This window comes from Candoia aspera, chromosome 1 (assembly GCF_035149785.1).
Source record: "Candoia aspera isolate rCanAsp1 chromosome 1, rCanAsp1.hap2, whole genome shotgun sequence".
NCBI classification, from domain to species: Eukaryota; Metazoa; Chordata; class Lepidosauria; order Squamata; family Boidae; genus Candoia; species Candoia aspera.
The window spans coordinates 325041609-325059905 of NC_086153.1; the positions used below are offsets into that span (position 1 = coordinate 325041609).

The following is an 18297-nucleotide window of genomic DNA, read 5'->3' on the forward strand; positions in this document are numbered from 1 at the left end:
ATCAAGAATTTCTTTTACTTCAAAATGCTGTTGCCCGTCAATCATGATGGGAGGAGGCGGCGGAGGTTGATCATGCCAGCGGTCTGAGCGAGTAAGGGGTTTGAGCAAACTGCAATGAAAGACAGGGTGTAAGCGTTTCAGATTATGTGGCAAGTCAAGTTTAAAAGTCACTGGGTTAATTTGTGCCACAATAGGAAATGGACCCACAAATTTAGGAGCCAATTTTTTCGATGGTTGAGAGGACTTGATGAACTTGGTAGACAGGTACACCATGTCACCCACTTGAAACGAAGGGTGAGGGGCACGCTTCTTATCAGCATGCTGTTTGTAAGCAGACTGTGCGTCCGCTAGTGCCTGTGGATGACCGGCCAAGAGTCCGCCAGCTGCGTTGCCCATTCGGATGGTGAAGCAGGCGGGACAGGTGGCTGCGGCAAGTCAGGGATGGGGACAAAATCCCTGCCGTGAATGGTGCGAAAAGGGGTTTGATCGGTGCTTTGATGAACGGTGTTGTTGTAGGCAACCTCAGCAAAGGGAAGGAGGTCAACCCAGTCATCTTGTTGATAATTCACGAAAGCACGCAAATATTGCTCTAGTGTTGAATTTAGCACCTCTGTGGCCCCGTCAGTCTCAGGATGCCACGCCGTGGACAATGCCTGTTTAGTGCCCAAAAGTTTTAAAAATGCCTGCCAAAACTGAGAGGTGAACTGTGTGCCCCTGTCAGAAATTAAGCGGGAGGGACATCCGTGTAACCTGTACACGTGTACAAGGAATAGGCGGGCTAACTGTCGCGCCGAAGGAATGGAGACGCATGGGATGAAATGAGCTTGCTTGGAGAAATAGTCTTTTACTACCCAAATAACAGTTTTTCGTTGACTGGGAGGTAACTCCACTATGAAATCCATAGAAACCTCCTCCCACGGGCAAGCGGGACTGGCCACTGGTTGCAACAAGCCTTGAGGCTTCCCCACCTTGCATTTAGACATAGCACAAACAGAACAGGACGCAATATAATCTTTTACATCCTTGCGCAACACAGGCCACCAAAACTGTCTGCGAACCAGGTGCAAAGTCTTTACAAAGCCAAAATGCCCAGCAACCTTATCATCGTGCGAACGGAGTAACACTTCCTTTCGCAAGCCGTCAGGGACATAGAGACGATTGGAGTTCCAAGCGAATCCCCGGTCAAAAGTAACACTGTCTCTATTTGCTAGCAACCAAGTGTCAGTTTTTAGCTCCTTTAGAAACTTTTGTTTCAATTGAGATGAAATGGACAAGGTGCCCTGTGGGGCCGAATCACTGCCGGCAGGCTGCTGCGCACGGGCTTGACTACGGGTCACAGCTGGCATTCCCAGTTGTGGCTGTGTCCACAGCGTACTGACCACCTCTGGCACTGAGCTGGAGTCCTGGGGCTGCCTGGACAGCGCGTCTGCTAAGAAGTTCTTTTTTCCTGGGATAAACTTCAGTTTGAAGTTGAAACGGTTAAAGAACTGAGCCCAGCGAACTTGTTTAGGATTCAGCTTGCAGGGGGTACTAAGGGCTTCCAAGTTCTTATGGTCAGTCCACACCTCAAATGGATGATTAGCCCCTTCCAGCAAGTGGCGCCAAGAGTCCAAACCCGCTTTGACTGCAAAAGCCTCCTTTTCCCACACATGCCAACGTCTCTCCATCTCAGAGAATTTGCGCGACAGGTAGGCACATGGCTTTAAACAACCCGCCCCATCTGCTTGCAACAACAGGGCTCCAATAGAATAATCAGAGGCATCTACTTGAACAACAAAAGGCTTGGAGGGGTCAGGGTGTTGTAAAATAGGCTCCTGTGTAAAAGACTCCTTCAGCTTATCGAACGCCGCCTGACAAGCCGGAGTCCATCTAAGCAGCACGCCTGGGTTTTTTACCCGGCGGGTTTCTCCCACCCGCTTTGTCCGAAGCAAATCTGTCAGGGGCAAAGTTATCTCTGCGAACCCCTTTATGAACAGCCGGTAGTAATTGCTGAACCCCAGGAAACTTTGAAGTTGCCTGCGGGTGCGGGGTCTCTCCCATTCCAGGATGGCCTGGATCTTAGCAGGATCCATCTCTATGCCTTTATCTGAGATCCTGTACCCCAGATAATCAATTTGTGTTTGATGGAATGCACATTTGGACAGTTTGGCATACAACTCAGCGTTCCTTAGCTTGCGAAGCACCTGCTTAACCAACTGTACATGTTCCTCCAGAGTTTCAATATAAATCAATACATCATCCAAGTAGACCAATACCCCTTTAAACAGATGTTCATGTAATACTTCATTGATCAATTGCATAAACACCCTAGGTGCCCCAGCCAAACCAAACGGCAAAACCTTATATTGAAAAGCTCCCAACGGGCAATTGAATGCCGTTTTCCATTCATCCCCCTCCCGGATCCTCACACGGTAATAAGCTTCCCTTAAGTCCAGTTTTGAGAAGATTTTCCCCTTAGCCAGATGTGATAACATATCTTTTATCAAGGGCAGAGGATATTTATTTGATATTGAGACCGCATTGAGCCCACGGAAATCGGTACAGAGTCTTAATGTCCCATCTTTCTTCGGGCGGAAGAGAACTGGTGCCCCCACTGGCGAACTAGCTGGTTCAATGAACCCTCTTGCCAAGTTTTTGTCCACAAACTCCCGTAACAAAGTTAGTTCCTTCTGAGTCATTGAGTAAATCTTTGGCTTAGGCAATTGGGTGTTAGGCACCAGCTCAATGGCACAGTCAGTTTTCCGATGAGGGGGAAGTTGATCCGCTTCTTTCTCCCCAAACACATCAGCAAATGCCTGGTATTCCTCCGGTAGACCCTCAAGAGGAGGGGTTGGGTACTGCGGAGTCGCAGCTGCCGCTACCCCCACCACCTCCTCTGGGGCTTCATTCCCCTCCGGTGCTTGATAAAATCCATCCCTAAAGGTTACAGTCCGATAGACCCAATTTATCTGAGGATTTTGCTGGACCAACCATGGGACACCCAAAACCACCAAAGGACCCCCCACCGGAGCTACTACAAATGACAACCCTTCCCGGTGGCTACCCATTTGCAAGGCTACCAAACCGGTGAAATGCGTGACCGGTTTGCCCCCTGCCATGGATCCGTCCAATTGGGTGAAAACCATGGGTCGTTGCAACGGAAAGGTGGGCAACTCCAAGGCAGCCACCAAGTCGGGATGCATTAAGCACCGTGAGCACCCAGAATCAGTCATCGCCCACACTTCTATCGTCTTCGTGCGTGATCCCAACTTTACTTTCACAGTGAGAATGCGATAGTTGACACCGACACAGGCTCGCGCCCCTCCTCTACCACCTGCCCTGCGGCGCCCTTTAGGGCAGGTGGCTGGCGTTTCCCGCCGACTGCAGCAATTCGGGCTCACCCTCATCCCCGTAAAACGGCACGTTTTCCATCTCGCTATCAGCCACTGCTGCTTTCATGTTTCTCAGCAGAGAGGGGGACTTCGCAGTCGACTTTCCCTGCCGGTCCTCGCCCTTCACCTTCGGGCATGCCGCCGCGCGGTGCCCCTCTTTGCCACAGCGCAGGCACTGCCCCTTCGCGTAGCAGCGCTCCTTCTCCTCTTCCCAGGAACGTTGTCCGGATCTTCCTAAGGAGCCCGAAGGGCAGGTGGGTTTTCCATCCCACCCCGACTTCGTCGCCCATCTCTGCGCGAACACCTCGTGGGCATGCTCAGCCTTTCCAGCGAGCTGGATCCATCCGTACAAGCTGTCAGGATCATCTCGTCCCAGCGACCAGCGCAGCACTTCGGTGTTTAAACCATCCTTGAACAACTCTATTACAGTTGCCTGCGACCAGTCTTCCACCTTCCCCACTAGCACTTTAAACTCCAGCGCGTAATCAGCCACGGTTCTCGATCCCTGCTTGAGTTCTTTCAAGGCACGCTTTGCCCGCTCCTTAGCTAGTGGATCCTCAAAATGGTGCTGTAGGGCCCAGAGGAATTCGTCAAATTTCTCCAGTTCCGGGGCTTCCGACTGGCACATCTGTACATACCAGTCCGCTGCCCTCCCCTTAAGCTTGGTGGCAATGGTGATGATTTTCGCTTTTTCCGAGCGAAAGAGCGACCCCCACTCTTCCATGTAAGCCTTGGCTTCGTCAGAAAGAACGAGAGTTTTGTCGGGTCTCCATCGAACTTGACAGAGAAATCCCTCAGTCCTCCGCCCGGCGGGCCGCGCCCCCCCCACTGGCGGTTCAGCTGCTTTGACAGCTCCCAGCTGCCTCCGCTCAGGGACGAGCGGCGGCACTATTTCCACCCTGGGAGCCCGGTCCCCCTCTCTCGGGCGAGCTCCCCTTCTCCGTTCCGGAGACTGTGTCTGGGAGGAAGGGGTCGAATGCCGCTGGCTTGACCCCTCCCGTACTTCTTTCAGCGAACTCAAGTCCATGCTCATTTTCTGCAGAATGAGCTCCAGGAAGTCCATCTTCGACTCCAGTACCCAAATCCGGTCTGGAGTGGGGGAGTCCCCCCTCGGCGGCACCTGTACCACTGTTGGGGGCAGCGGGTATCTCTGCCTCCAGGACGAGCCCCTCGCCTCTGAGAAGTCCCCACGACTGTTGTCCCAGGTGACCAGTTCATCCGGGGTCGTGACCGTGGTCTCTGGTGCGGTTTTCATGCCCGCAGCTTCACCTTCAGACCCCGAACTCACCTCCTCCCGAATCGCTGAGAGTTCTCCCAGGGGGGCTCTGTCGGGTCGCATCATGGTAGAGTCGGGCTCTCCCTCGCTCGACCCATCACTCTCCACGAGTAGCACACTTGGATCGGTCATCGCCAGCACTCTCCCTCACAGGATCGAAAGAACCTTTCTTTTCCTGGATAGGGGCCAGCGGGATTTGAAGTTTTGGATTCTCAGCTTTATGTAATGGTTGCCTACCCCAAACACTCAGACTCACAAGAGGTTACTTAAATGAAATCTGATTTATTAGGGAAATTATGGCAAATACAGAGAAAGCTGAGAATGAGCAAAAGCACGCGAAAATACAAACTAAATCCCCTTGCTTGAGGAGAACCCCTCCCTCGCCCGGCCATATCCACCGCCCCTTCCCAGTTGCTAGAAACCGTTAGCCTCAGCCTGGGAAAGCAACCTTGAATCCATGACCTAACCCAAACACATTCCAATACAGCAGCCAAGAGATAACACCTCAGCAGAGTGGAATTATCCACCCGCTCCTGAGAGTCAGCCCCCTCCAAGGAAATGGCATGCGAGGCGTTACGATGTACCAGGCACATTGAAACGGTGAACATGACACCAGAGCCTACTGGCGACCAGTGCAGTTCACAAAGCAGAGGTATTATGGGCATAATGTGGCATGCCCATAGCTCCTTGTATTCTGGACCAGTTGCATGGTAGGATCCAAGTGGTCTTTAAGGGCAGCCCCATGTAGAGTGTATTGCAGTAATCCACACATAAGCTGACCAAAGCATGAATGACTCTGAGGAGTGCCTCCTGATCCAGGAACAGGCACAATTGGAGCACAAAATGAATCTGTGTAAAGGCCTTCCTAGCCACAGTTGCCACCTGCTCCTCAAGCAGGAGCTGCAAGTCCAGAGGACCCCCAAATTGTGCACCAGTCCCAAATGAGATGGTACAGTCCCATTCAGGGCTAAAGATGGACAATCCCTGGATGTGAATGGTCCAAATATCTCCAGAGGTTCATCTTGTCATCCAGATGCTCTATGTCTGCATGCTGTATGTCAAAAAAATTAAAATGTAGGCATTCAGTCAAAATGCTTGTAATAAGTCAGTATGAGTTTAGGATTGTATTTATGATCAACTGTCAGGACTCCTGCTTTTTATGATAGCTTAGGAGGAAGGTGCAAGCCTTCTGAAGTTTAAAGAAGACAGGAAAGGGAGATTGCAAAAAGTATGGGAGAGCGCAAAAGGGAAGAAGATTGTAGTTGAGTATTAATGGCAATTAAGTATTTTATCTTTGTTTTGGTTGAAAAGCAGAACTAAGTAGTTAAGCTAAAAGGTTATGGGAGGAGATTAGTCTTAAATAAATAAATAGAATTAATGAGAATGTTTAAGAAACACAGAATCAAGGAGAGCACATACGTATTTTTGAGATAATTTGAGGCACAGTGGGCAAAAAGGCAAAGTGGCATTTGGGAGTTGAATTGGAAGCATGAAATTCTGAGCAAGGAACTAAAATGACTTTGGACCTTCTTGCTTAATACAATGACTGTATTTTGGAATTATACCAGGTTGTGGAATGTTGATACAACAGCTTTATTTTCTTCACACCAACCTGCTTCACAAATATTATGTTACGCTTTTTAGCAACTGAAGCATCCCAATTTGGTCAACCTTCTGGAGGTCTTCCGGAGGAAACGAAAGCTTCACTTGGTCTTTGAATATTGTGACCACACAGTCCTTCATGAACTGGACAAGAATCCACGTGGGTAAGTAGCCAACTCATGAAATTCATAGAAAGAGAGAAGTTACAATGTCCATACCCCTCTCTAGACTTTTCTCTGTAGATGTGACAGCCTTTAACCCTCAATCTTGAGGAAAAATAGCCACTGTGTGGTTGTCATGGATTATGGCATGCTTGCAAAAGAATGGTTTGAGAGCTTGCTGTGGGCTTTTGCAAAGGAAATAATGTAGCTGAGATGGGAGCATGTATGGTGAAGAGGGGGGATAACTCCTCTTTAGACCTTGAAACTGGCAATTGCTGAAAAGATTTCTCCCTTCTCCATGGCAATTGCAATCCTTGCAATTTTTGAGAGAGACATCCTTCAACAAAGTATTTTAAAAGACCAAATTTCAGTATTCATTTGAAAGCTAGCATGATGGACGAGGATGCTGAAGTCTTGGTTTCTCTCAAACCATTCTCTCAAACCATATATTTATATGGTCAGGCCTTGGGAAGGTAGGCATCTTTCCTGACATGGAAATTGATTGATGGGGGAAATGTTGCTGACAGCTTTCTGTATTTGGCACGGCTCTTTTTTTTTAATTAAGAACTTTATTCAATTTCAACATATATAGTTACAATACAATATAAAAAGATCCACATATACCTACAGTGGAAGATTGAATTACTAAACTAATGGATTTGGCCCAAATGACGAAGCTAACAGCTTTAATAAGAGAGAATACTGTCTCCAGATTCATCGCTACTTGGCAACCACTTTTTTTAGGCACAGCTCTTGAAGAGGCCAGTCAGTTCTTCTTAAGAATCGCAGCAGGGATAGAGTTAGGGCACTTCTACATGAGGTCTCTGTGCCAGTTTGAAAGCAGCTCCAGATCTCTTGATATTATGACATCAGCTATGTTTGAAAGCTGAGTTAGTATACTTCTGTCTATGCTGCAGTGGGTTTGAAATGGCAACGAACTATTTTTTTATTTGATTCAATTTGATTTAGAAGGCCAACAGACTCCAAAATTACTCTGCCCAGCTTACATAAGAGAAAAGAGAAAAACGATGTAAAAAGTGGGGGGGGGAAATCCATATATACCCAGATAAAAATCACCCAGTACCTAAAATACTGCATAAAACCTGCCAGGGACTCACAAACAGCCTAACCCGGGCCTGAGAGCAAAGCTAGGTTTTAAAAAGTTGCAGATCCCTTGCAAGGTGGAAGCCACGTGACTCTCTAGGGGGCTCTTGTTCCAGAGAGTTGTTCCAGAGAGCAGGCGCTGCAACAGAGAATCCAAGATGCCACTAGACGACACTGTGTAATAGTGGGGACCTGAACACCCCCACTTTGCCCAATTTTACTGGATGGGTGAAAGCCACTGAAGACAGGCAGTCCCTCAGATAACCAGGACCTATACCATGAAGGGCTTTATAGGTGACAGGGGTACACCAAGAAACCAGCTGGCAACCAGTGATGGCATATGGGTGTATTGAGGTATACCCATAATTGCCCTTGCTGCTGCGTTCTGGACCAGCTGTAGCTTCCAGATGGTCTTCAAGGGCAGCCCAATTGCAGTAGTCCAGTCATGAGATGACTAGGGCATGAGTGACCATCTGAATGTTTCAGGAATGGGCACAATTGGTGCACAAGATGAACCTGTGCAAAGGGCCCTTCTGGCCACAGCTGCCACCTGATTTTCAAGCAGTCTCAAATGGGGAAGCACCACCCCATCCAAAGCGAAAGGTGAAAAATTCCGAGATCCAGGGGCCCAAAATAGCTGCAGCTACTCGGTCTGAGAATAGCCTCCAGATAAAACTAGTCTTTTTGTTGCCATGCATTAGCTCTATAACTGTCAGCCTTCCCAGGTAGACCAGACAGGAAACACGACCAGATGAGCTAATTCTACTTTATTGTAAGGCTACATTAACAGAATCTTGCAAGTCTGAAAGTACAGATCTCCTGCCATCTCCTTTACAGCCTGAGAATTTAGGGAGGGTCCTTCTGAGCCTCTCTCTCAACCCATTATGCAGCTGCAGGCTATGCCATCTCTTATCTGACCATTCCCTAGGCAGCATCTCTTCGCCCCCGTTTCTCAAGGTCTTTCTCACATACCATTACATCGACACTTGTTAAATGGTCTGTTTCTTATATCCAGGAATCTTGCCTTGTTGTGATCCCTGACTCTTGCTATGTTAGTAGGTCTTCCAAGGGGAAAAGGTGGCTGGATGACTTTTCACCTCTTCCTCATAGAAACTGCTTAGATTTTCTTTTTTACATATGACCAGACAAATCCACAGAGTGTAAAGTAACGATGGGAGAAGTGGAAGTATGTTATTTTAAATTCTATTGTATGGAATGGAAATGAGAGAATTTTATTTCTCCAGAACATGCAGCAACTCATAGCTAGGCAGTGATTAATAAGAAGGATTCTTTGCTCCTTGCTCTCAGCATTTTGAGTTCAGAAGATTGAAGGCAATTATCAGATTTGTGCTAGGCAGTTGTCAAGACATCTCTTTCGTAATCTTGAGCATGAAGTTTGAAGTGGGGACATAAACCTCTTGTGAAGGCCAAATACCAATCTTAGGAAATAGTGGTTGATGCAAAACCAGGAGACACATCACCATTAAGGATATGGGTGAAAACTCTCTGCTTGTATTTTAGGACATGGTCTAAACTGTTGAAACTTTCAAATGTATATCTATACTTCTCTTCATTCAAGTACAATATCACGAATAATGCCAGATACACACCCTTAAACTCCCATCTAGGAGTTCTGCCTCAAAGTCCTGACTGAGCTGCAGTTTGCCTATGCATGTATGTGGACACACATGACATGTTTGCTGCAAGAAGCATTTGTGAAGTATGGAGATATTTCAGGGTAGCAGCTGCAGAATTAAATATGGAGCTGCTCAGAATATTGGAAAATATTGGGAAAAAATCGTATCTCAGCCTATTCTGGTGTTAAGAAATGAAGCGTATTTTGCTTGCTGCTGGTTTCAGGAGTCAGATGTGCTTGTATAACACACTCAAATTCTATCTTCCACGTGAGTCCAGGGGATTCTTGGGACAAAGCAAGAGTTTAAGGTGTGCATCTGGCATTATTCCCAATGTACTCCAGCAGTGCATTAGTCAACTACAAGTCTGCCTTCTAGCTGCTGATATATTGGAGGAAGAAAAAAAATGCTTGCCAAATTCTGGAAGAACATTTCCACTTGCACCCGTGAATACTCAGCTAGACAGACATGCAGTTGTCTTTACGGTCTGATATCCTGTACAACCTATTAAGCAAGAGATACTTAAGGAGAAATGTCTTTGGAAATAGTGATGCAATGTGTATGAGAAGGTGGTAGAGTAGACTTCCTGAGTTTGTTTCAAAATAAAACTATTCTTCCTGACCAGCTGTGGAGTGCTCTGCAATAGAGGGTTTGTTCTGTCCTCTTCTTCAGTCATGTTTAAATGAACCATAAAGGTTTGACTCTTTCAATCCAATGCTATACATATGAAGAAACATCATTTTTTTCCATCTTTTTTTTTTTTTTGTATCCTGCTCACATCTCACAAACAAGTTAAAATCATCTTGTTCAAGTGTGATTTCAGCCTTTCATTCTTCCTGGCATTTTGTTATGCTATGTGTTGTTGTAAGGATTGCCTATTCTAATATACATCAGACTCATGAGCAGGGTTTCAAAGATATCTGATTTATTAAAGAATAGTGTGCAGGATCACAGAGAAAGCTGAGAATGATGAAAGCGCGCCAAATTCAAACTAAAAACCCTCGGTGCAAATGAAATCCCTCCCCCCACAGAGTCTTCTCAAGTTCACAATCCCAGGTGCTCATAACGGTTTCTGATGGTCTGTGGGAAAAGTCCTTGAACAGAGCACATAACCGAAACACATTCCATTGTACTGATTTCACCTACAGAGCTTGGTACAAGGTCCCACAGCAGCTCCCTCCCAAACAGAAACGTGCATCAGCGCCATGGCATGTGAAACATTACGATGTATGAACTACATTGAAACAGTGAACATGACAGTTGTCCTTTTTCTTTGTTTTTATATCGTTTATCTTCTTGTTATCTTCCAGAGTCTGTTACAATGGTGCAGGATATGAATAAATAAATACCAATCTGTAACTGTTTAGGGTTAATTTCTCTTCATGTTGGAATGGCATGTTAATGCTCTTCTTTTAGGTGACTGCTTGCAGCCACTGTACTGTACTTCCAAAAGAGTCTTGTAGAGTCTACACTAGAACAGAAAAGGGCCACCAGACAATCAGAGGATTAGAGTGGTTCCTCTCTGGGAAAAGGCTATAGCATTTGGAGTGTTTGGCTTAGAAAGTAGGTAAGACAACACGATAAAGGTATATAAATCAGGCATGACATGGGAAATGGAAACCTAAAGGTTTTTCTGCTTCTGATAATATGAGAACTTGAGGTCAGCCACTGAACTAAATGCAGGGAGATCTAGAATATTTAAAAGAAAGTACTGATTTACGTAACAGGTCATGGCTTTATAAATTGATTGAATACATAAATCTCATTAGGATAGGATAGGATAGGATAGGATAGGATAGGATAGGATAGGATAGGATAGGATAGGATAGGATAGCTTTATTGGCCAAGTATGATTAGACATACAAGTAATTTGACTTCGGTGGAAGAGCTCTCAATATATTTACATGACATCAAAAACAAACAATAGTAAAGTAATTAATGTTATTTACTAAAACTATACAATCAAGAAAGAAAAAAAATTTGAAGGAAATACTACTACAGCTATTAACTAACACACACTCATATTTAAGGGGAGAATTAAGGGACAGTATACTGCATTGGTTGTCTAACATATGTTCACATCCAACAGAGCATTAACGGTCACATCTTAGCAGTCATGTCATACCATACATTGTCAATCGTTATATCATGCTACATTAATTAGGAGTTCAACAGAGCAATGGCACAAGGGAAAAAACTGTTTCAATGTCTAGATGTTTTGACATACGGTACTCTGTAGCGCCGTCCTAATGGTAGAAGTTGAAACAGTTTATGTCCAGGATGCGAAGGGTCTGCAGATATCTTCTCTGCCCTCCTTTTGACCCTTGCAATATACAGGTCTTCTATAGAAGGCAGGAGGATTGCAATAATTCTTTCTGCAGACTTAACTATCTCTTGAAGTCTATATTTGTCCTGCTTGGTTGCGGAACCAAACCATACAGTTATAGAAGAACAGATAACAGATTCAATAATTCCTCTGTAAAACTGTACCAAAAGCTCCTGAGATAGATTAAACTTCCTAATTTGACGCAGGAAATCTCATTATGTAATTCATAGTTATCAAATCTGGTTTTGAAAAGGCACTGGACAAATTCATTGAGGAATAGGCTACATGTTACTGTTGGAATGACAGGTAGCATATCTGAAATGGCATCCATCAGGGAGCAATAGTGAAAAAAAGTTATCCCTCATCCATGCCTTTGAGCATTCTGGATGTATCTGGTAGGTCACTTTCACCTGATCCTGATAATTATTTTCTTCTATATAAATATTTTATTGCATTGTGTATTTGAATGTAAACTATTTGTGAAATATCTTTAAATACTTAAAATACTTAAAGCAGAATAAAAGTATTTAAATAGCTGCATCTGGGGATTGATTTCCTTCATTTCTAATCTGCAATCCGGCTTGCTTCTTGCTTGCTCTTATTTTAATCCATAAATCCATAAAAATACATTGAATATTCTAAATGGTTTGCTGCCAGTTTAAAGATGATAATACTGTAGCTAACCCTGCATGTCTGCTATGTGTATGTAGGAATCATCTAGGAAAGACACTGAGGTTTTTTGCCTCTTTTTAAATTTTATTTCCCAGGGTCCCAGAACATCTTGTGAAAAGCATAACTTGGCAGACTCTCCAAGCAGTGAATTTTTGTCACAAACACAATGTAAGTCATCCCATCCCACCCTTGCTGTTTTACACTCACTCTACCAATTTGTTTCTGTAGAGCCACAGATTTCGAGCTTACTAAATCAGAAGAAAAAAGTATTTCCAAATAACCTCCATGTTGCAGAAAAAGGTCTAGGTCCTCATCTCTTATGTATAATTGTTACAATTATCTCAAGATTGGATGATCTAGATATAAAGCTGTTTTCCAGGTTTAAACCCTTTTTTTAGAGAAATTTTTAAATTGGAGATGGCTGATTTTTCTCCATTTTTGAAATTTTCCCAAAATGCCAGAAGGCGTGGAAGTTACCATGACACTCTTCCATCTGAGTGTCCTGCTTCCATGATAAATTTCTCATCCCTTAACAGAGAGGTTGGCAACTTTTTCAGGTCATGGCTGGATAGCCATTTCATGTCTTAGTTGTGGCCCAGGTAAGTCCCTCTGGTTGCCTGACATCTCATCAGATCACTAGATCTGGAGAGATTTGGTGGTCTTTCTCTAAGATTTTGCAAGATCTCATGCATCCAAAATTTGCAAAATCTCTCAGGAAATTGATTTCTTTTAATGCAAAAGGTCACAAGATTTGGTGATCTCCAAGTATTTTGGCCATTTTTAATTTTTGGACATGTATTGAAGTAATTTTGATTGAATGTAATATTTTGGAGAAGTAATAGCCACCATGTTGCTGCCACCTTCCCTAGAAAAATCTTCCCCAAGTTGGTAGCCTCGACAGGGATTGTTGCCCCAGAATTCCCAACCTCTGGCCATACTGATTAGGAATTTTGTAGTTGCAGGTTGGGAAAAGATGTTGTAAAAGAATCAGGTATTCCTGTTTATAGGAATTCATGTACAAATATGTTTCTTGACACATCTCTCTTTGTTATATACTGACACTTCAAAACAGAAAGAATGTGACTGCAATATATTTCTTATATGTCTTTATTTTCCCTACCAATGGAACAGAATTGCTGTTGTTTATTTGTTAGCAATCATATTTCATTTAAAAAATGAGAGGGCCATATTGTCTCGAGTGTCAGATCTCAGGAGTGGACTGCCAGGTGTCTATGTCTGAAATTAAGAAAATGAAGCATTGTGTGTTCTCTTGATTGTGTCATTTTGTCCCTCTTTTATGTCTAGTGCATACACAGAGATGTAAAGCCGGAGAACATCCTTATAACAAAGCATTTTGTCATTAAGCTCTGTGATTTTGGATTTGCTCGCATCTTAAGTAAGTTTATTATGTGAAACTCGGCAGAATGGATATAGTTGTAGAAAACAGATTCTCCTCCCTACCTCTGTGACCACCTGTACTCTGAAAATCTTTTCAGAACATTGGGAACCTTTCTAAAATATAGTTTGGCAGAGGAAGAAAAGTTAGATATGTAACAGCGAGAGAAGTCACATCTTCTAAATCTTGCATGCCAAGGATGAAATGGTTACACCTTGGCTTTTAACACGCTGTATTTCTTTCCAATGTTGGAGCGGGAAAACAATCCTTGGAGGGTCTATCCATAAGCAAAAAGAAGAAGTCTTCTTATTATTTTGTCTTTGCATGAATACTGGAATAGTTCAGTTGGATTGCTTTTTTATGTACTTTCTGTAAAACATGCGTTTAATTGCAAAAATATGATTTATGGTAAGTGACTTCTGTAGAACTAGGAACAAACATTGTACTGTCTCTGACACAGAAATCAAAGCTGCATTTGACTTTGTACATCTGTACATTCTGTAGATTTCAGCAGCTCATGTTTTCCAGTCTTCTCTCAAATGCATAGGGCAGAGATCCTGCAGCAAGGGATGAATGTATGATCTTCTTTCTGTTTGATCCTGTTACTGATGTTCCTCTTAATGGATGAAAGGATGAAAATAGCAAACTTGCTCTTTAAAATGTGTTAAGCAATTAATTAATTGAAAAGTAATTTGGCTACATTTTTACTCTTTGTAAAATGAGTACCAAAGTCGGTAAGCAAGAGCAAGTTTGCTTCTTTTTAAGGAATTGGGACTGAACCTTACTGCATATTTTTTCTTGTAGTGTTTGTAATTTATAAATAAACTTCAAAGTAGACCCCAGGATATCCTTTTATTTCCTTTGCCCTTGAAAGGACGATTTAGAGAGATGACTCTAGTCTACTATTCTAATTGGTGCTTCTGTTTCTGTAATCCCTTCCTTAACTCCTTTTAGCTGGGCCCAGTGACTATTATACAGATTACGTGGCTACCAGGTGGTATCGTTCTCCTGAGCTCCTTGTGGGTGATACCCAGTACGGCCCTCCTGTGGATGTCTGGGCTATAGGCTGTGTCTTTGCTGAACTGCTTTCAGGCATCCCACTCTGGCCTGGAAAATCTGACGTGGATCAACTTTACTTAATCAGGAGGACGTTAGGTAAGCAAAGCTACTGAGAAAGAGAGATACTTCTAAGTTGGCTGTTGTTTCAAGTTTAGCAGATTCTTCCCTCCTCCTCATCCCCCCCTCCCCCCACTGCTGGGTTGTTGCATGTGAACTTTGACTGTCTCCTGCATAAACACCCTTGAGGAACACAATTTGTGTAGTGTTTGGCTCAAGGAACTATTTTGTTAATTGAAGTCAATCTTTGTACACTTTTAACAACCTTCAACCTGGTGCTGAGCGGGAGGGGAAGGAGAAGGCATTTAAGGCAGAGTTGCGCAACCTAGAGCCCCAGAGACCCTCCACCAAGGGCCCCCCGAGTCCTCCCCAAAGTAGTCCTAAACTTTAGCTTTTACTATGACAGAATGCTGACATGCATTCCTGGAGAGTAATCATCTTACTAGGTTTAATATAAATTACTTTAAAATAAAATAATGTTTTGTTTCTATCTCTGACCCACATACTTCTTTTTGAAAGTTGCTCAGAGCCAGGTGTTGTCCTTAGGCCCCCCTTGCCCCATAGAGGGTTGTTTTCATTTAGGTAACCTTTACCAACCTGGGGCCTTTAAAGGAAAGAAAGGCAAAGCCAAAAGCCAAAGCATTTGAAAGTGGGAGAGGGGGTCAGCAACTTTGAAGAAAAGACTTCTTTTGCCAGTCCTAGGAACGACTGTTTGGCTGGTTACCTAGGCACCAATGTTTCTGTGTCAAGCCGCTCTTCTCTCCCTTCTGCTTCTATTGCAAACCCCACACAGGATGAGGTCTTGGTGATGCAAGTGTTTAAACTGACTGCACTGTTTGATTCTTGTTCAAAGGTGATCTCATTCCCAGGCATCAGCAAGTCTTCAGCACAAATCAGTTCTTCAGTGGGGTGAGGATACCAGATCCAGAAAGCATGGTGAGAGTTGCCTTCCTCAGTAGTCTTACGCAAGCGTAGTGCTGTATCACCACTGGACCTGCCTTATCAGGATGGCAAAAATGTGGACAACCAACAGATGCCAGCAGAACGATAGAGAAAACCATAGCTGGCAGCCCAGATACAATAGCCTGAGAAAACAGAACTAGTTTGCAAGTGTTTCTCCTCTTCTCAATCCCCTTTGGAAGAAGTGCTGATTTTTAAGGACCAGAAAATACTTTTTCAGATTACTGTAGCTATTTAGGGAGCCAGGACATTGCTTGGTTACCAATTGTTGCCTAAAAAGAATGGTTCGCTCTTGGATATGACTCTAGAGAGACATGTAACTAGGTGCAGTCTGGAGATCAACACCCAAATTGGTTTCTGGGAGTGGGGAAGGATTGCTACTGGAAACAGAAGAGAAAGCTGCAAAGGCAGAAGGGCCAATTTAGCCCTTTAGTTCTCTCATCTGTCCTGGGAACCATTCCTTTAAAAGAAAAATGCATTTTCTGTTTTGTTTTGTGTGTTGCTCCTGTAATGGGGTGGGGGGGGGGAATCCTCAATAACTAGGAAGGAGATTCTGCTAATATTTATTCTCCCTTTTTTAACCAGGAGCCGCTAGAAATGAAATTCCCCACTATTTCCTACGCTGCTCTAGCACTAATGAAGGTGAGGAAAACATCTTGATCTTTGAAATCATTTATTGGGATTCATAAACACAGTACCATTGTATGAGTCAGCTTCCCTCACTTAGCAACCTCCAAATTTATTGGGATTACAACTCCCCAAATTCCCCCGTTAGATGGTTAATAAGAAAGATGGTGGAAAAAAACTGCAAGGATCAAAAGCAAGGTTTCAAACGGAACATTTAGATATGATGCACTTTTGGTCTCGGACAAACACTGAAGCTGAGTGTGACCCTCAAGTTCTTGCTAACTACAGTGCATTATTGTTTGTGCCAAATGGGCATTGGGAGTTGTAGTTCAGCCACAAGTGCGATCAGTGCTGGAGAAGCAAGAGGAATCTAACCAAGCCCACATTTCTGAAGCACCTGGAAAATAGCTGGATGGTGGGCTGTTGGTAGGAGCAAGCAAGAAAGCAATGGGCCTTTTTCATTTTCAGGCTTAGTGCATGTGACTCCGAGAATGGACATCTCATATTGCCCTGAAAATAGATAAAAGATTTCTTTCCTAATATGGGTGAGAAGGTGAAAATACTATTTGTCGGAATCTGTTCCTCTTTGGAAATAACTTATTTATTGGTAGCATTCTTCTTTATAACGCAGGTTCTGTCAATGCTTGTATTTGAAATTTAATCATAGGTTTACTTTCTGCAGAGAGAAATGTCTTTCCCTCTCCTGAATGCTCTTTTGAATCCATAATTACATGTTAGTCAGTATGGATTTCAATCTCCTGCTTGTATTATCTCAGGGCTGTCTCCATATGGATCCCACTGAAAGGCTGACCTGTGAACAGCTTCTTCAGCTTCCTTATTTTGACAGCATCCGAGAGGTAGAACCTGGGAGGGAACGTGAAAGATCCATTACACGGAAACCAAATCGGCCACCGCGAAGGCATGTGCCTGGGGTAAGACGCACTAGGCAATGCAAACTACAGGAAATGGAGCCTCGCTTGAGACTGTTACCTCACCTGTTCTATTTATTCCACTGTTCAAGGCAACTTACAACAACAAAAAATCAAAACCAAAATTAGAATCAGTGTTTAGAACAGTGTTTCTCAACCTTAGCAACTTTAAGATGTGGGGACTTCAACTCCCAGAATCCTCAGCCAGCAAGGCTGGCTGGGGGATTCTGGGAGTTGAAGTCCCCACATCTTAAAGTTGTTGTCATGTTCACTGTTTCAATGTAGTTTATACATCGTAACGTTTCACATGCCATGTCGCTAACGCGCGTTTCTGTTTGGGAGGGAGCTGCTGTGGAAACCTTGTGCCAAGCTCTGTATCTGTGTTCATTACAATGGAATGTGTTTGGGTTATGTGCTCTGTTCAAGGACTTTTCCCCGCAGACCATCAGAAGCCGTTAGGAGCACCTGGGATTGTGAGCCTGGGAAGATTCTACAGGGGGAGGGATCTCATTTGCACCGAGGGATTTTAGTTTGAATTTGGCACGCTTTCATCTTTCTCAGCTTTCTTTGTGATCCTGCTTACTGTTCTTTAATAAATCAGATATCCTTGAATCTTGCCTGTGAGTCTGATACTGTTTTAGAATAGGCAATCCTTACAGTTGTCAAGGTTAAGAAACACTGTTTTAGAATAATTAACACATAAAAGCTTTTCAGAAGCCATCTGCTTTTACCATCTTCCTAAATAATAGAGGAATAGGGAGCCTGCTAGCCCAAGTATCTGAAGATCCCTGTGTGGAACTTTTCTGAGCAACTTGCATTGAAGTAGGCTAAAATGAAGGGCATACACTCTACATAATTATGTAAACTTTATCTTTCAGCTACAGTACCTGCCCCAATTAACCAGCAGCAACATTTTACCTGCTTTGGATAACAAGAAGTACTACTGTGGAACAAGAAAACTTAACTACCGTTTCCCAAACATCTAAAAAAAGCAGATGTCACAGCTAGGCCATCATGTGTCTTCTTGTGTTCCTAGCCATGAAGGACCTTGGAAAGACACTCACAGTATCTATACCGGCATAAACTAAAGCAAACCACAAAGTTCTTACTGAAAAGTGATAAA

General features: G+C 43.8%; 1 protein-coding gene across 2 annotated transcripts in view; it reads left to right on the forward strand.

The window, feature by feature from the left end:
• The window catches only part of CDKL1 (cyclin dependent kinase like 1), a 28305-nt gene extending 10008 nt beyond the window's left edge, over nucleotides 1-18297 (forward strand). For both annotated transcript variants that reach the window (XM_063290555.1, XM_063290556.1), the window contains exons 3-10: nucleotides 6292-6413; nucleotides 12242-12314; nucleotides 13452-13542; nucleotides 14497-14697; nucleotides 15512-15594; nucleotides 16204-16260; nucleotides 17022-17177; nucleotides 18053-18297. In XM_063290555.1, coding sequence (XP_063146625.1) covers nucleotides 6292-6413; nucleotides 12242-12314; nucleotides 13452-13542; nucleotides 14497-14697; nucleotides 15512-15594; nucleotides 16204-16260; nucleotides 17022-17177; nucleotides 18053-18160 — 891 coding nt within the window. In that variant the 3' untranslated portion in view covers nucleotides 18161-18297. The remainder of the gene's footprint in view (nucleotides 1-6291; nucleotides 6414-12241; nucleotides 12315-13451; nucleotides 13543-14496; nucleotides 14698-15511; nucleotides 15595-16203; nucleotides 16261-17021; nucleotides 17178-18052) is intronic.